The sequence below is a fragment of the Aulonocara sp. 'chitande type north' Nkhata Bay genome, linkage group LG7, assembly GCF_057382095.1.
Source record: "Aulonocara sp. 'chitande type north' Nkhata Bay isolate Kocher_YH1m ecotype deep benthic linkage group LG7, A_spYH_male_GT1.1, whole genome shotgun sequence".
Taxonomy (NCBI): Eukaryota; Metazoa; Chordata; class Actinopteri; order Cichliformes; family Cichlidae; genus Aulonocara; species Aulonocara sp. 'chitande type north' Nkhata Bay.
Genome location: NC_141350.1, coordinates 11,737,471 through 11,761,461, shown reverse-complemented (window position 1 = coordinate 11,761,461; position 23,991 = coordinate 11,737,471). Strand labels below are relative to the sequence as shown.

General features: G+C 37.1%; 1 protein-coding gene across 1 annotated transcript in view; it reads right to left on the bottom strand.

Moving 5' to 3' along the window:
• The window catches only part of lysmd4 (LysM, putative peptidoglycan-binding, domain containing 4), a 126,309-nt gene extending 115,270 nt beyond the window's left edge, over window positions 1-11,039 (bottom strand). The window contains exons 1-3 of the mRNA XM_086298591.1: window positions 10,992-11,039; window positions 9,175-9,240; window positions 837-926 (exon numbers count right to left, since the gene is read on the bottom strand). Of these exons, the coding sequence (XP_086154717.1) occupies window positions 837-926; window positions 9,175-9,219 (135 nt within the window). The 5' untranslated portion in view covers window positions 9,220-9,240; window positions 10,992-11,039. The remainder of the gene's footprint in view (window positions 1-836; window positions 927-9,174; window positions 9,241-10,991) is intronic.
• Between the last annotated feature and the right edge of the window lie 12,952 nt (window positions 11,040-23,991).

Genomic DNA, 23,991 nt, shown 5'->3' with positions numbered 1-23,991 from the left:
AGCAGTTTGTCAACTCCTTTAAAAAAAATTTGAGAATGGCTCACAATTGGTCTATTATTAGCTAAGACATTTTTTTTAAGCATTGGTTCAATTACACCCACCTTGAAAGCCTGTGGTACTTATCCTGCTAATAGTGATAAACTGATTGTGTTTAAAATTGTAGTATTAATTAGTGGTTAGACTTCTAATAGTCTTGTAGGAAAGGGGTCTAACTAGCATGCTGATGAAGAAATATTTATAGGAAGGAATTGTTGAATCTAGTTTTGAAATAAGAATTGGAGATAAAGAGTCTAAAGAAATATCAGCAGTTATTAAAAAATCTGTACTTGATACATTTCCAGAAAGGCTGTGAACAATTTATTAGTAAAGAAATTCATGCAGTCACTACTACAGATCACATTGTAATCTGACTCTTTGTCACCTTGGTTACAGGGCTGAAAAGAAAACTTGGGGTTGTCCCTGGTTTCCTCTATCAATTGTGAATAGCCAGAAGGCCCAGCTAGTTTACATTTATTGGCTGATTTGTGTTTGTTGGCGTCGTTAATAACAGTGTTACAGTAATTCCTAGAAAAAAAAGTGGGTGTAAAAGCAAAGTACAAGCATATGGCACAACTTTGCATACTTCCAGTGTGTATCAGGCAGAGGAAAAAGCAAGAAGAGGTCAAAGCTGCAGCAACACTTGAAGTATAGAGAACAAGTTTATTGTTAAACCAATGTGTTTCAGCTTGTGGCCTTCATCAGAGTCTAAACGTTGGTGTGCCTTAGATGTTTTTTTCCATAAGTTTCTCGAGCATGCTTGCGTGCCTTAAGGTCATCCCATCAAAAAGTTAACGTACCTTTTTTTCTTCTCCAAAAGTTTTCTGAGTATGCTTGCGTGCCTTAACCCAGGAGGGTGAGAACGGCTGATAAGGGACAAATTCATCATGCTGAAAGAAATTTATTTAGAAAAAAACGTCAAAGTGTATTCAACAGTGTATTTCTTTGTTTTTATTTTAGTCTAAACTATAGTAAAGTTATGTATAAACACTACTTTTTCACTTGGCATAGCAGATAATGATAATCGCCACTGATGTGGATACTTGACCTGTACAGGTTATCATGTCTGTATACCTGGTTTCCCTCTTCCCCTGAATCAATTGTCTTTTAATCTCTTGCTGTAGGTTACAATTGTGAGAAAATTTAACTACAGCAGAGGTAGTCCTTTAATGGCTTGACCTTGAGTGGCTTTTTCTCATGCAGACAAAAGGGTGGTAAGGAAATCGAAGAGGAGTGCATGCTGAGAACTCTCTGGTACAGTGCCTTGTAAAAAGCAACACTTCCACTGTTTTTCATTTGTGGGATTTATAGAATAATGTCTGGAAAGCTATCAAATTGTGTGTTTGTTATGTTTGTTTTTCTACAGCAATTTAATAATGCAGCATTAATACCAATAAACAGTAAACTGTAAGTGATGCATCTTTATAGTCATGCACATCTTATAGGATCAGTTAAGTACATCCCAAGTCATTATCCTACTCCATCCTACATATATATATATATATATATATATATATATATGGTATGTGCAAAAGTCTGATTTATTGGAGCAGCAGTTTATTGGAACGTGGAAAAACAGTATATAAGGCTATTCTTTGGATGTTGGCTGCCTTTTATTCTGTTCTCTGTCAAATGATCTGGGTCTGGGCTTTGGAGAGACCAATCCATGATTGGGAGGGGATTCTGCTGTGTGTTGAGGGGCCAGATGTATCTGTTTTAGGTCTTTGTTTGGATACTGTTTTTCATCTGTAGTTTCTTAGGCCCACCACTTTTTCTTTTGTGCATCACTTGTCCAGTTTCCTCAATTTGTTTAAGGACAGAGTGCACATCATGCCGAGATATACGAAAAAGGTGATTCCCAAATTTTTCACAGATTCGTTTAAAAAATTGGAACAAATGATGTGTTTTTGCAACTGCCATCTAGCAGCAAAGTGCCTAAATTGTCATGGTCCTGGGTCATTTTGACCCAGTGTTCTTAGTTTTTCTGTAGTTTTGTATTTTGTTTCTTATGTCCATTGGATTGTTTGGTTTGGTGTTTGGATTCCCTCTGTGTCCATGTTTTTATTGTGGTGTTTGCTCTGGTACCGTGTTCCCACCCTATGTGTTCTGTGTTCTCCTCATCCCCTCGTATTCATCCTTCTTCTCTGCCTCTCTCTCTGCCTCTCTCTCTCCGTGCTCATCTCTGTGTACTGTGTTGTGTTTAAGGTCCACATCTTGGTGTCAGTATCGTCAGTTTCGTGTCCTCCCTGCTCGGCCATGAGTAATTGTCTTCAGCTGTGTTCCCCGTGTGTTCCCACTCCCCTCGTTACCTTCTGTGTATTTATGTCAGAGTGTCCCTTTGTTCTGTGTTGCGTCGTCCCTCTAGGTTGTGTGCATTTTCCGTGTCTTCCCAGCGCCTCAGCTTTTAGTTGCTCCCAGTATAGTTTTATATGACTTCTTATGTTCCTGTTAATAAAGACCGGCCTTTGAGTTCATCCCCGTGTGTCTAGAGCCGTGCATTTGGGTCCTCTCTTGCCTTCACACAGCCGCCGCATGACATAAATATACCATTTAAAATTGGTTCTGCTAAGGTCATCATTGAGTTAGACTTTGTTTTAATGACTCTTAGGTCAATTTAGGTGGCTTAACAAAAAAAAGAGAAAAGAAAAAAAGTCAAAACAAAAATGATGAAAAACCTCCAGAAAGTCTGGAGAATTATTGTTCAAGGTCACTTTAAAAATTACAAGAAACAAAACATAAAGAAATCAGCGGTAACTTAAGACTTTTGTACTGTACTATATCTGCTATCTCCCTTGATTTATTTACACAGAGGGATAACAAGTGAAAAAAGAGAGACTATTATTGTTCCAGTCTGCTACATCAGGGATTTCAGGACTAGATGCAGTAAAAGCCACTAGTGGTAATCTATCATTTGCAGAAAGCTCCTTTTGGACATGTTGGCTGCTGGTTGATTTTACGGACAACATTTACTGTAGACAACCAAACAATGGTTGCAAATTGCACATCGACACAATGACACTGACCTGGGCTAACTGATTTATTGTGGCGCAAAATTACTGAGTTCGTAGCTAGTTAAAAGGAACACTCCACTCAGTATCAGACCTCTAGCGTCAAAGTTGAAAATGTAAGCAAACATTTACAGACAATACTGTTGGCGTTACCTGTCAAGACTTGAACGGCTCTACATCACCTGTACATAACCATTTTCCTCAGAATTGGTCTGTGTTCTCTAACATTAAATCAACAGTGATTAAACACTGTGGTATGTGATGTCACGATGCCATAGATAAAGTTTGGGTTCGTTTGTGCACTTGGGATTGACAGTCTCATCTCTATTTCAATTATCCTGTTGTCTTGGTGTCGCATAGATTGTACCAGCATGAGCCTCATTCACATACAATTATAAATAATTTAGCCTACCCTTGAGCATCAATTAGCATAAAGACACAGCTAAGCTGAACTGCTAAAATGGTATTAAGTCATAATAAGCTTGGTTCCTTTTAACTTAAAAAAATCTAGATGTCTTTTATGTGTGTAGAAAAAGATAATAGGAAAATAGGCTAGAGACATTAGCTAATTAGCTGGTTGTAGCTGATGTGTAAAACACATCTTAAAATGCTGCTTATTTTCTCCTATAACATTAAACCAATAGTTTAGGTGAAGCTAAATACTTTTCTTAGGTGAATTGGCGATGGCACTGTTCACAATGCAAAATACATGTTGAAGCTGGCCTAATGGGGAACTGCCACAGAGATAAAGGTTTAGTTTTCTTTAATTGCTGTGCTTGTCAGATTCAACGGTGCACAAAGTAATATTGTTTTGTGTTTCTTAGCCTCGAATGTGATGGAAAAAAAGCCCACTTTAGTCATAGAATAATGAAGCAATAAAGGCTAGATTCATAAATTCAAATACTTTCAAAACTCCCTGTCTCAGATGAGATAATGAGACAGGGGTGGTTGCTACACTTAAAAATATAAAAGGAATACATGACATGGTCAAAAAGTCATTGACATTGACATAAGCAGTAGTAATTAACCTGAATGTGAAACTGCAAAATGTTATCAACGCTAATTTAACATGTTATTTTTGTTCTGTGGAAGGACTGATGTTCTGTACTCTAAATTATTCCTCAAAGGCACATAATTAGCTCTCATGGAGACTTTTGACTCAGTGAGCTCCCTGCCTTAACCGATTGACATCATGGTCACATAGCTGATCTTTTACCTTCATTTAATATATCTGGGCTGTCTATTTCTTTTGACTTGAGGGCGAATCAGGAGTAGCGGTGTAGTCTTCTTACCTTGATATAAATCAAACAGACATTATCTCTTTTCTCTTTTTTTCATTTTAAACACAGATATCTAATTTTATGAAATCTTTTTGATGTTTGTGAGCAACAAATTATGCTTTGGTTGATGAATTTTACCCTTAGGGAAGATGTTTTTTACCATTTAGATACTATTTACAGCAATGCCATTAGTTACTTATTGTGAACAACATATCATTTATTGCTAACGTCTCCGGGACTTTAAGGAGACATTAACATGTTAGAATACATTTTTACCACTCAGGCCATAGAGTCTGAAGTTAATCTGAACTACCTTTGTCAAATTACTATAAGAATCCCTAATCGAGATGTTAAAAAACATATTTTTTTCATAACTAAAGAGTTTGGAGTTAAGATAAATTTCAGTTGTTATGAGACTTGAATGAGTGTTTAGCATCTGGATTTACCCTTCCCCACTCATCTCTATTTTTTGTCTGCTCTCACTGAGACAAATCCCCATACCTAGCCCAGTGCTTTTATTAAATTCGCCTCAATAAAAAAGCTCAGACAGGATTTATTAGGTACTCAGCATGGACGTTTAGTATTTCCCTCCGTTATTAACTGAAAATCAATAGAAAGCAAAGAAAATGGAAGTCATACAAGTGTTGTCGCCTTTATATTATGTCGGCTGTCGGGTTAGATTCATGACGGAGCTCCAGCGTCTGCAAGGTGGATTTTCTGCTTACATTGCAAGACCTAAAGTGGAAGTTATTCATTACAGTAAGCCAGCGGTCAGATACATTTCCAGGCCCTTTCACACATCTGTCTTGGTAAGAGTCGTATAGAGTGAGAAAGGATGCTGATATACCCGGATAGAGATGTCAGATGCAACACACAGCTTGCTGGATTTATGGTTATTTTCTTGTGAAGACCTTTTTTAACACCATCATAGGGCCTGTACCCTTGGAATGTAAACTGGAATAGCATTACGCTTAACCTTGTTCCCACTCCAATACATATCTTTCATTATATTATCTTGCAATTCATTTTCTTAACTTCTGCAGTTGTCTGTTGCACCTTGCAAAAAGGTGCTACCTACGGCGACAGCAGCGCTTTTGCCATACGCCATTCAATTACAAGGTTTAACAAATGAGCCTCTGCTGGTATGTTTGAATTCTTTGACAACATCAAAATGGCATAAAAGAAATCATGCATACACAAGCACCTTGCTGTCTCATATCTTGAGGAATGCCTTAATAGGTTTACTGAAGAATATTTCGCACTGGCAAAGGTTTCAGCTACTATACACATTCAAGTTCAAAAGAGTAAAGGTGGCATATGCTTAATATGCTATAAAATAACAGTCATTCACTAAGCCTCCATGCTGTGGTTGAACTGCAAAGCAATTCCATCATGAGGAAAAGTGGCTTTGTCCACATATTAGTCTTTTCTTTCACAAAAGGCCAGAAAAATGTGGGAATAAAGAGCTTATCCACCTCACTAATTTAATTACTCTTAGGACCTCCATGACAGTAATGTAAATATTCCATCTTGAGGACCCAAGATACACAGAGTAATTACTTAAGGCTTTCCTTCACATCTCTCAAGACTTTTTTTTATTACCCAAAAGCTTTTTAACATTAGCACTCTCTTCCTGACAAATTAAATGAAATTTCATTACTCTAGCCATCCTAATGGCATGAAACTATCAGCTGTTGTATGCCTGGTCTCTCTTCCCTGGCTGCCCCACCAGATTAATCAAATAGTCAGCTTCAGAGTCAAACCGAGGGGAGCATCGATCCGCAAGTCTGTGTTTGTCTACGGCTCATTCGTGTTGCTGATCTGAACCTTGAGTGAAAGCCTTGCATATTGATCTCCATATGTTAAACATGTACAGTCTATCACAAAGCCATTATTCAGAGCAGAGGCAAATGGCTCTTTCTGCAAATAATAGACTACATACAAGCTGCATGTTTGAGATTGATCAAAATATAATTAATGGTGTTAATATAAATTTAATGTGTTTGAATTCTTATTTAAATATCAACTGTATACAATTAGCAAAATGAGCCTATTGTTATATGTATTTATTTATTTTCATGTTTAACTGTTTATTTAGCATATACCTCTTAATTCAAAATCTGCTTCATGTGGTACTATATAATATCGAGGCGCATACATCCATCACCTATTATAGACCTTATATTTAACACCTTCGGTTTTGTAAGGGTTAAACTGCTTGGCCTTTGATCTCTCAGGGGTAAGGTCTTGGCAAAGTGCCCCTCCACCACCTGAAGCCCTTAAGGGACTTTCAATCCAATTGCTGGCTAAGAGTGGATGCAGATCTCAAGGTTACACCTGAGTGTTCAAGGGCAGGTCCAAGTGTAATCGGCACTTAGATCATAGATTAATCTTATTTGCTATCTATTAGGCTTGATTCTTGCTTCCTTCTCTCCCCACCCAAAGCCAGGATTACTGTGATAGTTTAAGATAATGGATTCTTATGGAAGACGAGGTCAAGAACCATTCTTGTTTCAGAACCTGCAGATAATATGATTAATCTAAAAGCCTCTTTCAAAAGAGGTCCCACCTTCAAAGGCCTAATTGGCAAAGAGGTATAGAATAGAATAATTCTCAGATGTTGGCTCTTAGGTGTTTTATTAATTACAATTTTATTCTCTCACCAAATGTAGGTGATAGGAAATAAAATTTGTATCTACTTCAGCCTCTAATTTACAAAAAGAAACAGATCAATTGTGTTTTTCATCAGCCAAATCAGCAGGGCTTTACCGATGGCTTTTATTAAATATAATGTTGGTAATCTCATTCTCCTGTGGTCAACCTTTTGGATCTTAAGTATGTATTTGATTGATATATAATACATTACATTGACGTTGATGACACTGTTTTGTATGGGATAACTGACATTTCCTTAATACAAATAAGCCAGACATTTTAGTGAGATGAACACTGATTACTACTTTTAAGCCATTTACAAAATGCTCTATTAACATTTAAAAGCAAATGAAAATGTAGCATCTTTGTCCATGCATTACACAAAAGGTTATGTAGAGAAATATATTGATTTCACTAAGTACAATCTCATTTTGATTCAAAATCTCCCCTGTTTTTATTTCTGTGCTAGCCACTAGCCAAAAAGATAACAGATAAACTGATAAAATATATCCAAATGTGGCAGCCTCCCCGATAACCTCTGAAGACACGCTGGTTATCTTGTTCAGTCATCAGCAACTGAATATTTATCACAAAGAACAGACTTGTGTTCCCACCTGCATGTTTACCAGTTTATACACAAGTTAGAGGTCTTTTTCTCAACAAATATCAGCTGTTATTTGGACCCTGTTTGTATAGCAAAGATCCTATAAGCAAGAAAGATATTCAGTTTACGAGCCAAATGTATTCTGCACTGACGGCGACCCTTTCTTACTTTTGTTACAACTCATACCACACCTTCAACTACAGATTGAAGTATCCAGTTCTCCATAAGAGTCTATATAACTGTGAAATAGTTTCTGGGAAACGGTGAATGTTTACCTCTAATTATTCGCAATTCGGTCAGATCTTTTAAAACACTTTTTTAGTATTCAGTTAGAGATTAAAGATCTAAATAATCGGAAAAGACTTTCAGATGAAGTTAAAACAGAGCTGAAGATGGTAACTTGCCACTCAACATTTAGTGCAGAAAAGGAGGAAATCACTTACATTTCAAAATACTGTCTGGTTGTTTGTTCTTATGAATCAGAGATACAAACTTTTAATTTCCTTTATTACCTGATACTGTTGCACTGCTGCGCTCATTAAAACTCATCTGTCAACTTGCTTTCTAACAAACAAACAGCTGTGTATTTTGTTCATAATTTCTCATTAGTAGCATTGTCATTAGAATAAGAACATCTCTAAATGACTGGCACTGCAATTAATAATTTATTTAATCATTATAATTGTTTGTGATTTGCAAGAATTAAAAACAGTATGCCCTGTTATTTCAATTGTGATCCATCACTATTTGAAAAAAAAAGACATTTACGTGAAAATACTGAGCTGCTGCATTGTTTATGTGCAATGGGTTCCATATGCTATAGTTTGCGGTTTCTCTGCTTATTGATAAATTTACAAAGTAATGAAAGCACAAACGTTTAACACAAAAAAATACACATCTGGGTTTACAGAGCAATTTCTCCTTCTATTGAGGCTCAAGACATTAAAGTGCTAATGTTGCACACATAGAAGGTAATCTACATGCATAGTACAAAACTATCAGAGGCAAAGGAGGCTGCTGCTCCTCTATTTTTGAGAGAGAAGAGGGAGGTCAAAATAGACACATATAACAAAACGATGAAATTAAATTATTACCAGGTTACAGCATTATTTTTGGAAAGACTCCATTGCTTACAATGTAAATTTAAATGCCTCAATAGCCATATCTGAAGGCAGGAGGGGATAGGGCAGCCTGGGTTAATGTGGGAAGCAGGGCAGCCAGAACCTGCTTAAGGGTACTTATTTTATTCTGATGCACTTTTTTTTTAAACTCTAATCTGTTGCTGGCCAAGACAAGTAAAGTGAAGGTGCTCCAAAGTAATCACTCAACAAACACAATACAGTAATTGTATTGATTTGGTCCAACGGCTCTTAATTTCTGTTCCACAGTATTGTGGCAAAGTAGTAGCCTATTAATATGTGCAAAGTACTTTCAAACACATCACTAAAAGTTGTTTTCAGCAGAACCTAAAATAAATCCTGGGTGATTATGTTTCCAGTATTTTAGCCAATGCAACATTTAAACTGGGGTTGCAGAAAAAATTCGGACATTATATGTAAAAATAAAATTTAAGTCATTCAGCAATCCTTACCTTTAAAAAATAGTATCTTCTCCTGTCTTGGACCTCTTTCTTCATCTGTGATATTGTTTTATCTCCCTGTGAAACAGAGCAGCTACCTGTTTAGTAGGGGTGCAACGATACACGGTTCGGTTCGGTTCGATACTTTGGTGTCACGGTTCGATATTTTTTCGATACAAAAAAATGTTCATGCATTTTTAATTTGTCATTTATTAAAATTATAAATATATATTTTAACTCAAAAGTACAGTTTTTAAATTTAACCCTAACCCTTGTGCGTGTTTTTTATTTTGACAGCGAATGCGCACCTGCGGACCACTTATGTGCACCCCTGGTTATTTAGCTCGTCATATTGCAGCCACAGAAATGATTTTGTCCATGAAACCATAAAGCTGCACTTTCTTTTTGCCTTATAGTCTGATTTGTCATAACTTCTCCGTTTTGTGGTAAGCTTTTCTTTGGCTGTCACTTCTTCACCCTGACCTGTCTTATTTGGCTCAGCAGAACTGAAATGCTTTTACACACGGACTCACATAAGCTCAGCGATTCTCTGCGCGATCAACCTCTCACATGTTTAAGCTGCGGGAGATTTCACTTGTCATGTTTGCATAGTAAGCTAACGATTAATAAGACGATGTCAGAGGAATTGGTGCACAAATTATCATCACTCACAGATCAGTGCTGTCGCTCTCTATACACAGTTCGCACGATTGCAAAGTGAAAGCAAAAAAACAAGCGCAAATTCAAACGCGACTTCAATATGTCACATATTGACAGTGGCTCACCGATGCCAATGACATAATTACCCAGCTACATTTCTGAAAGAATGCAAAAGCATTGACATATATTTTTCCTACAATAGCCCGACGGGCAGGGAAGAGATAGATTTTGGTAGCCCAACTGAAAAAATCGCTAGCTCCAGGACATCGGGCTAGCGATATTGCGAGCCCTGTATCTGATTGAGGAATCACTCATCTTTGGAAAAGAGAGTTTATTACAGAGAAATGGCTCTTTCCAAAATAAAAGCTATACTATCCGCTTCTTCTGGGCTATATTCTCAGCAGCATAAGGAGAATCATGTGCTAACAGCTGTCTAAATGGCTCGGCTAAAGTTAGTAGCATGCTTGCTTTTTTTTGTCTGCTTCCACTTGTCTTTGCACTAGGATGATGTCGGCATAAATGTGCAGTCATATTCGTCGTGTTCCCACTAGTGCTTTCAGGTTAATCTCGTTGAAATGACCTTAACGCCACAACACGGCAAATCTCCGTTAACGAGCTACCGCCGATCGCTCCGTGCATGGGGCTAGGGCCAACACCTTAACGAGCTAACTGCGCTAGCACACTAGTTCACACCAATGTAATTGAGCATTGCATGGCACATCCAACATACTGTTTTACTTTAGTCCATGACTCGCTTACCTTCAGGGTCATACGTCACATGAAAACCAAAATAATTCCAAACGCCAGAACTGAATGAGGGTGGGGGAGGTGCCCTGCGCTCTTCCTTCTGACTATGCTGTCTGTGTTGAGCGCTCAGTGGATCTGCGCTCGACAGTGCAGCCTAGGCGGAGTAGTCGAACACAGATTCACTGAGCGCTCAACACAGACAGCATCGTCAGAAGGAAAATTGATAAAATAAATTACAAATGTTGTATTGTTCGATACATATGCGTACCGAACCGAAAGCACTGTATCAACGGTTCAATATCGATACGAATATCGTTGCACCCCTACTGTTTAGCTAGGGAACACATTTTCTGATAAGCTGCACAGAAACAGTTGGTGATATTTGTTTGGTCTATTAAAAAGGTGCATTTGAAATTACCTACCACTTCAAAAAAGCAAAACAAACTTAATCTCTTCCTGCTTTTTCGTCTTCTGCTAACTTAGCTAGATGCTAAAGTCTCGTGACTGTAACTTTATGTCAGTCTGCACCTTGAAGGCCGGAGAGTGACTGAGCAAGTACTTCATGCCATCACCGAAGGGAATTCCAGGCCTCAGCACGTGAAAAGTTAACTCATTTGACAGAAAGATTAATTAACCTGCCCATCATATTTAATTGCTCATTAAATGAAGATGTTGGAACACTGATCTGGATTGTTCATTCCACTTCAACCCCTGTTTATCATAAAGGCTAACCTCTCTAAACATTAAAACCTAGCAACAGGCAAATTATTAATTAATTAATGCTGTTACTTTTGTGTTGTGGGACATAAGGGAGGGTGTCACTCGCACTGGGATCTTTAAAGGGCAAGTTTATCCAAATGATCATAGCCAACATTGGCTTCCACTATTCTACAAATCCTTTTTTATGGGTTATGTTCTTTTAAGTGTATACTGATAATACGTTCATGATTGTCATTTTGATCAAAGTACTTAATGGTGTTTTCTTATTCTTTCTACAGTTGGTCTAATAAGAGATATTGCACTTAATAGCAACTACTTTCAGAAAATTTACAAGACAGCACTTGTCCCTTGGAAACATAATTTAATACACCATTTACACCTGTCATCATTTAATAAAAACAAAACAGTTTATTTGTTTTTTATTTCTGCAGAATTGTTCACCATTTTCTCAACAGACCAGATTTTTTTTTTTCCTCCTCAGACGCTCTCGTCGACTGTAATTTTCCTCCATATAAGGTTTATATTTTGTGGAGCATAATCATTGCATCAAAATGAAGTAGAATATGCTAATGACTCTAATTGGACTACTAATAGAGACTGTTTCCCCAGCTTTAAGCTTTTGGGGGGTCTGTGTAATCAGTGTAGACAGTCGTTAAGGGAATGGAGAGGCAACTAGCAATGTCAGGAGAGGGCCCAGGCGGTTCCGGCTGACACTACCCCAATCTTCCAGGACCCATTAAATGGCAGTTTCAACACATTACCAACCATAACATCCTTGAATATCACTGATTTTATTTGCAGTATCAAACATTTCATTTCACGCACCATTAATGGAAAAGTGCTGAGGTTCTAATGCTGCCAAACATTTAGTAACTACCTGGACTCAGAGAACCAATTAACTCCAGCGACAACATGGCCAATTAAACACACAAATAGGTGAGTCCAGCGCTGGTTACTGGCCTACTAATTTACTTTTGAATAAACCCAAGCAAAAATAGAAAGTCAGTCACCGAATGACCAGTTAAAGTGGAAGGAATAGCATGCAATTTGGAGGGTGAAATGTAAGATAATGTACAGTACCTAAAATTTAATAGATACAGTATGCTAGGGGAAAAAATTGAATTGTACAAATAAACATCGCAGGAATAGAAAGGAGCAGGTTTGAATAAGAAGTAAGATATCTTTAATTCAATTTGGCATGAGTAAATAAACCCCCATTCAAGTGGAACTGGTTTGGAAACAGTGAAAAATAAGATTACAAGTGAGATGATGTGGTGTTTCACTGTAATATAATGATCCAACTCTGAATAACTTGTTAATTTATAAACACATTAGTGTGTTATTTGAATTTATATTGCATTCATCTCATTAGCATTCAATATACATGATCAGGTGTGCATTGTGTGCGTTTCCCTTTCTGTTTCTATCCTACAACCTATAGGTGATATAAGCTGAGGTGTGTTGCTTATGTGTTCATACTAGAGTAACCTTACAACCTCATCTAAACTAGATAATATTTTTTGTATTGATTTTCCACCTTTCTTGTAGTGATGCTTTCATTGGAAGCCAAAACGTGTCAATACACACCTGACAAACTCATATCACAGAGGAAGGCAAAGAAAGGATAAGTTGTGGATGTTATTTATGTGAGACATGTCATATCATAGCTTGATAATAGGGTACCAGAGCCATTTCATCTGTATGGGTTAGTGTAGTGTGAAGACAACCTCAGTTCAAGCTGACTTGATTGCCTATGGGGTTCAGCTGATGAGCAGCATAACAAAATCACTGCTGCGTGTAAATTCTTTGAAATTTTATTTAAAACACAACATAACATACTGGAGTACAATATTCATGGTTTAAGCAATCTTGAATTAAATCACTATTTTTGTTGTTTTTTTACTACAGTATATTAAGTTGCTGACATATCCAGCAGGCACGGAGCTAACTTATTCAGTTTCTAGTAAGTCACGTTATTTTCTCTTTATGTCAGTTTTCAGCTGCATTCACATTGAAATTTAGCATTTCTAAGTAGCTAATGGATGCTAACTATATATTCAACAGTGTAAGTGGCTGCAGACCTTCTTCCTGTCATTGAAGCAAACATTTCAACAGGTTTGCAAGTTTATTGTACACCATTGCAATAACTTTGATCATGCTGTGGTCTCCAACCACTGTTTTCTCCTAGTTTGACTGTAACATAAGCTTCTGCTATTCCATTAAACTCAACATGTACTCTGTTGTTCAGCACTAAAACCAACTAAATCTGAGAGAAGCCATAAACAGCCCTGGAGAGGCCTTGTGTCATTAAGACCTAATCATTATCGCTTGGCTCTTTCTTGGAATGTCAGTGTTATGTAACAAAAAAAATAAATAAAAAATCAAGGGAAAAAAAGACTTTGGTATTAATGACTATCATCAAATAGTTCAATGCTAATAAGGGATGTAAGCACATTATAGATAAAACAAAAAACAGCCCAAAATAGTGGGAAGCAAAGTTTTAAGTACTCCATGGCCATTTGTGAATGCAGTCAAGCAGTACTGGGATCTCTCCAGCTGTCTGTGAGTAGAGATCATTAATATTATTGAATTGTTCATAATACCACAAATCGTTGCTTCAGACCTACATTCTTCAAAAGTCATTAAGTTTCTATTTATTAAGCGGTGCCTACCAAGATGCAGCCGAGATTGCAATCTTGTTCTAATGTAACTTTTACGGTTGTCCAAACTTGATTTTTGTTATTGCTGCAGTTACATCCCATATGGAAAAGAAATAGTAAAAACCTATATGATTTACTCATGAAAGTGGCCACGTTCTCATTACTTTCATATGTTGTTTTAGTAAGTATCCAAAACATACAAGTTTCATTATATAATTTTTCAAGGGATCTTATATCTGTTTTCACCCTTGTATGCTTTTCATACAAGTTTCACACAAGACAGATACAAACTTTATAAGATTTATATATATCTTTTCCATATGGGATTAGTCTAATGATTTCTGGACATATTAATTATTGATGTATGTAAATGACTGATTTATCCAAAAATCACATTCTTGCAGATCTATGGTGCTGGTTTAAGAGTGGCAGTGCAGCTGAATCATTATAATCTAGGGCCAGATTTCTGTACCTGATAATGATTAAGAAGCATAAGCAATGAAATATTTGGTTGCATATTGGAGAGTATGTCTTACAAGGAGCTTATATGTCAAATCACCATTCACCAAGCCTGGCCTAGATTTGCTCTGTGTTTTAGAACAAATTTTTACCTCATTGGTTTATATATTTATTTTTTATTTGGCTGTTGAGCCTGGATTATATGGGAAAATGTGTTTTTATTCTGTTATGTATGCTTGAAATGCATGATAAACACTGGGATGTACGCCGTTTACCCTTGAACAGTTTCTCTGTTCCTCTGATTCTCCGCTCATTCAGTTAATTAGATCTACAATTATCTGTACAATGGCAGCATATTGTTATTCTGAATACTGCGAAATGCACGTTTTGTGGACAAGTGAAATGTTCGGATTGCAAAAACACTTCAGTGTGTATAATACTAATGAGAAGTGCTCATGTTGATGACTACCTCACAGTTATACTGAGCCTCTTCACAGAGCACAACAGCATGGCACAAAGTATGTTTCTATGTGCTTGTCACTGAAACTCATGTATGGACATTTAAGAAATACTAAGAAGAAGAATAATCATATGCGCCATATGGATAATATGTTTCTTTTGTTCTCACATAATTGACATGTTGGTTACATTTTTTTTTCCAGTGGTTGAAATCATTTTTGGTGTAAAAACTTAAATGGTCCCATTCCATGGTAGCTTCATAACGTTTAGCAGTCATACCTCTGAAAGACTTTTTCAGTGCCCCACCCACTGCTCTCCCCTTGTGTCTCTTACTCGCAGTTTCCATTCTACTCTTCACCTAGACATCTAGGAGTATCCTACCTTATTGTTTAGGAGCCACAGGGTAGCCAAAGGCCAGGTAACTTGGATTTGACTGGTGTATTCTCTTGTCCCAAAGGACATAAGATACAAATCAAGTTGCTCTGACCCCATTGTCCTCTCCACACTCCTAGTCCCCTAAAGGCAATACAGTGGCATGGGATCCTTCATTCCCTTTATTTATTTTTTTCCCTTTGTGTGGCTTCTGCTAAAGGCATAAGGTGCATACATTTCCTTGGGTAAACCACTCGACATTTGGGTCTAGTGTCAGCCAACATTTTGATTTTAAAAGGTGTTTACCTATCCTGATAGCTTAATAATCAGATGGACACGTTCTTGGTTTGAATCTCCATATTAATGAACACATTTTTTGATATATAAACAGAAATATTTTTCTTTTGAACCATCACCTAAAGAAACTGTTCCTACCTTGCAGTTTAAGGTAAGTGACTTATACATAGGTGTAAAAAAGTATACCCAAATTCCTCTGCAATCTGCCGTCTGAGGCAGACAAGTGGCTTCCTCACACTTATGTTTGGCTTAATCTCACCACATAAGCTGAATTTCTCTTTGATGTCACACTGGCCTTTCTCCGTCTTAATGAAATCAGTCTTGACTTAGAAAACAAATAAGCACATTTTCAGTCTGTGTTTGACAGCAGATCATGCCGGTAACCTGTGACCTTAATTTTCTATCCAAACATATATTCATAGGTGGCACCCTGTCTTTTCTTGATGGAAAGTGTCACAGGTGTTGGGGTCTGATTAAAAATATGATAATGTCAGTATCCTTGTTCAGTCTTTTTACAATGCAATGAAATGAAAAAATAGAATCCTAACAGAATCAAAAATCTTTATGAGCAATTTTATGAACCTGTTTCAGTCAAATGCAATTATCTTCTCACTATAAACACTGCATATGTCAGATATATTATATGTTTTAGAATGTATGAAGTCTTTTTATGATATTCATTAAGAGCTTAATGATATAACTGTATGAAATGTAATAAATATTGAAGAATTTGTAAAGATTTTTAGAATATATTTTTGTAAAAAAATGCGCGTGTGTGTGTGTTTATAGATAGATATACAGAGAGAGAGAGAGAGAGCTCTTGGGGCAGTGACCCCAAAGCTTGGTGACTTTCTCCAGCAAATCCCAGGAACAACATCCACGATCTCTGTGCAGAAGAGCGGAGTCCTTGGAGCAGCAACAAAACTGTGCCGAACCCTCAATCTCCCAGGCCTCTGATAGGGACCTGAGCTTTAAGCATAACAACCACACACCGTGGGGAATTGTTTTTTATATCCGAACACGGTTACACCACTAGCACCAGCTTGTAAATGTTGATACAAGGCAAAATGGATTCGTACTTTCACATTGTTTCCACCAACTTCTGATCCTACCATCTGAATATCACAAATCGAGATGCATCAGACCAGGCAACATTTTTCCACTCTTCTATTGTCCAATTTGGTGAGTCCGTGTAAATTGTAGCCTCAGTGTTTACTATTCTAAACTGACTTTAATCTGGTGTGGTCTTCTGCTGCTGTAGTCAGTCTGCTTCAAGGTTCAACATGTTTTGCATTCTAAGATGCTCTTCTGCACAGTTTGGTTGTAATGGGCAGAGCAGTCTGCCTATTCTTCTCTGACATCTGACATTTTCAGCCAGTGAAAATGCAGTGACTGCCACTCACTATATTATATTATATATTTTTTTATTTCAGGTTATTCTCTGTAAACGATCTTTGTGTGGGGAAATCTCAGTATATCAGTAGTTTATTTAAATTCAAACTAGCCCTAAATCACCTTTCTTCCATATTCTGATACTCATTTTGAGCTACAGCATGTTGTCTTGTAGACGTCTACATCCTGAATTGCAGTTAGTTAGTGCCATGTGATTGTCTGATGATATAATTACATTAACAAGCCGTTGAACAGGTGTACCTAACAAAGTAGCCAATGTATATTGCCACTGTGTTTGTTTGTCAGCCCAGTGGATGGAACATTTGATTTATGTATGTTATGTTTTGTTTTACTTCATATGTTTATATGTTTCATATGTTGTTTGTTTAATTTAAGACAAAAAAAAAATTAAATGAATGAGAGGTAAAACTTGAGGGGGTAGGGACAAATAAGTAAATACTTCAGCCTACTCCTTTTCAAATAAATAATGGAATGATATTTTGTAATGATTGTGAAGGCACATGTTTGAAATGTTTGAAATAAAAATGAACTGAACTGAACATTACTGTCTAATTTCCACCAGCTGTATTCCCTCAGTGTGTCCTCTCATACTGATACCTTAGTTTTGCTGGGATATTGATCTTAATGAAGGTCTGCGGGCCGGACTTTGAATAAGGGATTCATATGGAACCAGAATGAGTGACACCTGTTCCCTCCTCTTAAATCTGCATCCAGAGTTTCTCTTCAAATCCTTGTTGGGCAATAAAAGCCATGTTTTTATGCCACGATGTCTGTGCCCTGCTGGACTGCTTGACCTCTTTATCACAGCTTTGCACTCATTTTTATTTTTTAAATGTAGCAGTATATCGTTTTCTTTCCCAACATATAGACTCATTTTTCCCCATTGATTTCTGTACTATAAGTAAAATATTGCAGTGGCTTAAAGCTTGCTTTAAGTATCTCATCGATCATCTTGACCATAAGTTTTATTAATGCCAAAATTACATATTACGAATATAGTAGTTCAGTTGGTTAATTAATAAGTTGCTACCTGGGAGCAATTTGTTACCCTTTTTGTAAGTTTAAAGCATGTTTTTTTCTTTTAGATTTCTGTTTATAAAAGGGGGATTAGTCATTGTTTTCACTGACTAAATATCTCTTTTAAGGTAGGTTAGAAGATGCAACAGACTATAGGTCTTTCTACTCTGATAGAAGATCTATAAAAGATGTGTTTTTGACTGTCTTGGGGATACTTGAGAGAGTAGGTCTGTTTAAATTGTAATTGTTGGAGCTGTCTACATGAACAACAATTACTCCATATTTGTAAATTGGAGCTGCTTAGTGCTGGACTGAAGCAGCTCCACTGCTGTCAATCAGCCTGTGGCTCACTGACAGCAAGGGAAAACTATTAAAATGCGAATAATATCTGGGCTTAAGTGCAACTTAATGTCTCAACTTTTAGATAATTAAAATTGTTCCCAAAATGTAGTTTTTAGGAAAAACAAACACTAACTTCCAGGTCCTCCTCCTTTCCTCGCCATTAGGTCGATGGCCATTAATTAAGGCATGAACCTGCATGGTTCATGTGGTGCCGTATTGCAATTTCATTTTTCTACATTCTACACAATTTTTTGCCAGTTCTAAATGTTAACATGTAGACAATTTAGCCACTTTGCCAAAGTTTTGTGCATAATGGAAGTATCTGAAGCTGAACAGTGAATGGCATACTTAAATATCACACAGATAATTACAATATCTGCCCCAAATCACTGTATTTAGGAAGCGGCATTCAGGTTGAGCATCTGATTCTCGTCAGACGAGGTAAATACGAGGCAATACAGCCCTTTACCCCACCTTCCACCACCATCCTTATCAGCACATTTCCTACAAAGGGTTAATTCAATCATGTCAAGGTTCTCTGCTCTGTTGCTTGCCTCTGCCATCATACTTTAGGCGCAGTGGAGCGTCTCTTCATTGATGGCACCTTTGGCTTCACAATAGAAGCTAATTTGTTAGAATCTTTCACAGGTCAGAGGCTGCTTAAAGGCGAGGAGGGCGCCTTGGCCACCGGAAAAATAAAGCCATCCACTGAGTTGGAGGGGGCAAATTAAATGCCTGGTCATTTTATGATGGTAGACATACAAAACATAAATATCCATTTTCTTTACTTCAATAAAGTCCATGGGATCTCGCCAGCCATCCCAGTTAACACAGGTTAATAGATTGATTCCAGTGACATGGATCATAATGAACAGTAAATTGTTTTATCTCTTAAGTCTTATTTGGTCAGCCAGGAAAACATATGAGGTAATATGGCTGAGGCTAAATGGAGCGTATAATAGATCTCTCACTAAGGCATAAGGATAGGTTGATGGCAGGGCTATGATTAATGAAAATAATAATGCTCTTGAAATTGAAAATTTTCTCTCTCTCTTTTTTGGCCTTTTCAACTCTTTCCTGCTATGGTCATTCTGACTGTTCATGCACAGAGTGACTGATGTGTGGTCGCTAGTGTCTTTATTTATGTTTATTAGGTCATTTTCACAGGAAAGTCTGGCCATGATAAAGACTCTAGCTTTCTGTGAACTCTTAATGGCCAGATGTATGAGGCTCTAACAGGGTGGTCTTTTTGAAATTCAATTTCTATGTTAAAGTATTGGCATAAATGTAATGATGACACTTCTTTTTTTTTCTAATATTATGTATTATACTACTGATAAAGCTTACATTGCATAAAACAGAATTCTCAATTTTTCAATCTCACCTTGCGTTTACTCATTTAAAGACATCAGTTCAGTACTGCAGCTCCTGCTACCTTCTATTCACCAGAGGCAAAAAAAAAACCCCAAACTTGCAAAAAATCAATGACTTTTAATTCTGCACTATTGATATGCTTAGATAATGCAGCAATTGAACTGTGCCTCTGCCAGTGGTGATGAGGAGTAGTAGATGAAGAGTAATTGGGCCCTGACCCTTGTGTGCCTCGGCCACTGTATCACCCAAGCTTCCCCTAGCATATTCTCTCCTACAAGCAGGAGGGCTCATTTCGCAAACCCTCAGTGGTGGCAAGGTGATAAATTACAGTTCTTAACTATCATTGATTACTCAGTGTTTCTCCACTTTCTGTGACAACTGTTCAGTCACTCTGAATGGCTCTTAATGGCACATTAGAGAGAAGAAAGCATATAGTTTCCCGAGCATTGATTAAACTTGCTTGTTGCTTAATAAAGACAAACTGACACTTGGGTAGCCTGTGACCAAGTTGAGACATAAGACCCATATCATGTACAGCAATGGGATAACACATGGGCTGCCCCCCGAAAGTCGAAGTATCAGTCGAAGATCCCTGATTCTACTCAGATGCCTCAAGTTGAGCATTTGTTTATCCATTTGACAACAAGCGCTGTGCTTACTGTTAACTGATGAAAGAAATAGGAGATTGAGGGCAGTGATTCCAGGTGGGACTTTGCATTTAAGGAACATGGCCTTGTGGGTAATTTGTAGGGGTGCAACGATACACAAAATTCACGGTTCGGTTCGATACTTTGGTGTCACGGTTCGATATTTTTTCAATACAAAAAAATGTTCATGCCTTTATAATTTGTCATTTATTAAAATTATAAATATATATTTTAACTCAGAAGTACAGTTTTTAAATTGAATGTTGCTGAAACAACAAAATAATAAAAAGAAAATATCTGATCGAGAAATCACTCATCTTTGGAAAAGAGAGTTTATTACAGAGAAATGACTCTTTCCAAAATAAAAGCTATACTATACGTTTCTTCTGGGGTATATTCTCAGCAGCATATTAAACATATCAGGTCCCCATAAGGAGACTCATGTGCTAACGGCTGTCTAAATGACTCGGGTAAAGTTTGTAGCATGTGTGCTTGTTGTTTTTGTCTACTTCCACTTTGCACTAGGATGATGTCGGTGTAAATGTGCTGTCATATTCGTTGTGTTCCCACTAGCGTTGTCAGCGTTAATCTCGTTAAAATGACATTAACGCCATAACGCGGCAAATCTCCGTTAACAAGTTGCCACGGATCGCCCCGTGCTTGGGGCTGGACGGTGTCAACACGTTAACAAGCTAACTGCGCTAACGCACTAGTTCCCACCAATTGAGCATTGCGTGCCACATCCGACATACTGTTTTACTTTCGTCCATGTGCAGTGCAGCCTAGGAGAAGTAGTCGAACGCAGATCCACTGAGCACTCAACACAGACAGCATCGTCAGAAGAAAAGTTGATCAAATAAATAAAAAAGTTTGTATTGTTCGATACATATGCGTACACAGCAAATCCAGCATGTCCAAATCAACACTGTCGGATTTGATTTCAACACTATTAAAGTGTCTATATGGGTCCACACCAGAGAGTGTTAATTTAACTCTTTTTGGAGAGTTGGTACGTTAACTCTGATTTAGTGTTAAACACCAAATCTGTCTGGAGTTGATAATTTAACACTTGGTGTTAAGAGTTAATATATAAACTCTCAAAGAGTATTTTAGTTTAACTACGTAAGAGTGATCTTCTAATTCATTCTAAAAAGCGGGAATTTTACTGTTCTGAACTTCTAGAAATTTCTTTTGGGAATAAACATTTACTAAAAAGACGCAATGGTTTTTGAAAAACATTTATTCTGAACTGTGCACCACAATTTCAAAACATTTTCTGAAAGATGTAACAGTATACATGTTCTCACTTTCATTAGAATTTTGTTTATCAAAAGGTCTGACATGGTAAATGCAAATAACAGCATTCTCAACACTTATTTCTTCAATACAATATGCATGTCCTTCATTCATCCCTTTGTGGAACTTCAACGCACTTCTGCTCTCCCCCATATTCCATCTTCACAAGCATATCCTGTGTGGAGATTGAATAAAAAATTAGTTGACACTAATTAATGGCACAAATAATCCAGTAAACAATTGCAGCTCAGTAAAATAAAAAAAGGAATCCTTTTTGAGCCATTACTTGTGTAAAGTATTTTCCCAAAAGACAAGGACACAGGCAACAGGTAATACTGAACTAAATGTAAAACCTCAACCTTTTTAATTTTTACCTAAACCGTGTGCACAAAACTCTGGAGGGATCTATGCTAACGTAGAATCCATTCAGGACGCCTGCTACTGCTGTTTGCTCGTTTTTTTTAAATTTTTTTATGGGAGATCATTTTCAGGCTTCAAGTAGCACCATTATACCAATATTTCCATTCTAGACATTGTTTTAGGTGTATTTGACCAAAAGTTTGACTGAAAATTCACATGCAAGCTTTTTTTCAAGGCTGTGGTATTTGCCCGCAAACAATACCTTTCAGCTAGCTAAAACAGAATATTATGCTATCACCGAGCAACATGGCTAATGCCTTTCACACAGCTTTGTCTCAACTCCAAAGAGCCACAGAAGTAAAAGCTAATAACAATAATTGAAACAATCTTTGAAAAAACGACTTACCAAGCATGGCAAACAACTCAAATATGTAGAGCAAATGTTCTGAAACGGCTTCACTTCAGCTTCGATTGGAGCCTATGGTGCTGGGGGCGGAGTCTGTGAATTTACTCTATTGGTGTCATAGCCCCTGTAGGAGTTCAGAGTTAAGAGGTCAAGAGTTAATGTTTCCATTGTAACACCTCCAGATTTGACATAGAAACACTCATTTTTAACACTCGATTTTAACTACTATTATTTTACACCTCAGAGTTACATTAAAAGAATGTGACTCTACTTAGAGTAAAATTAACTCTACTTTTGCAAGAAGACTCTTAACACCAAAACATTTAACACTTTTGAATTTGCTGTGTACCGAACCGAAAGCACTGTATCGAACGGTTCAATATCGATACGAGTATCGTTGCACCCCTAGTAATTTGTGTGTGACACTGGTCCTAGATTATAAAAAGTGAGATTCTAGTCTAGAACTCTTATTTAATAGATATGTATGTTTTTGAGTTGCTGCAGTACAGTTTATGGATGTAACTTACTAACCAAAGTTGTGAGTGACAAACAAACACCATTAACAGTGTTAGAAGCAAACGGGAAGTTTGTTTGCTAGTTTCCATTTTAAGATGTTTTATCTTTGTATGTATGTTCTAACTGAGGGATTTCTTAAAAAAAAAAAAGAGAGAGAGAGAGAGAGAGAAGCAATTGTTGTTGTACATCTCTATTGGAAGGATTCTATGACCATTTCCAAACAGAATGAAGTCTGTCAGTGAGAAAGAGCACTCAAAAGTCTTCCTTAGTTCTGAGAAATCACACACAAAAAACACCTGAGCGCTATCTCAGATGTTACTGGTCACTTAGGATGTTAAATGTTGCAATATTGCATCTGAAAAAAACCACAAGAGTCATGAAACAACTGGAGATGTCTGGTTAGAAGTCACTGTGCCACAACTGGCGAAAACCAAACGCACCCTACAACAAGCGCCACCACCGTCAAGCACAGTGGTGGCAGTGTGAAGATTTGGATTTGCCTTGCAGGACTTTGCAGCACCTTGCAATCATTTACTTGACCATGAACTCCTCTGTATACTAAGGTATTCGAGAGTCAAGTAAAGCCATCTCTCCAAAACTGGGTCATGCAACAGAACAGTGATCCCAAGCACAGCAGCATTGCTATGGTGGGACTGTAACAGAGTTATAAACAAATGGTCACAAATCTCAGTTCAAAAAAAATACACGCATATCCTCAATGCCATATAAACATTAGTTAGGCAAATGCCAGTCTTTCACTTTATTTAGTAGGTCATAACTTATTTGTCTATAGGCAGACCATGTTCCTCATTTGAAGGTAATCAATGCTTTTAAATCGTTTTCATTTAATTTCATTGTAACTCAGTCAATTTTCCTGCCCATATAAATGATCTGAAATCACAGTTATTCTAAAATTCTTATTTTGTTTTGACTGAACAGTGTTTTTTATTTTTAAATGATATAACATTCAGAAATCACTCTTTCATTCCCTTGCATGATGACATGAGGCTTTATAAGAACAGAATGAAAGAGTAAAGCTTCATCTGTCTCTAATGTGAAGACGTCTGTGATAAAACAATCTCAA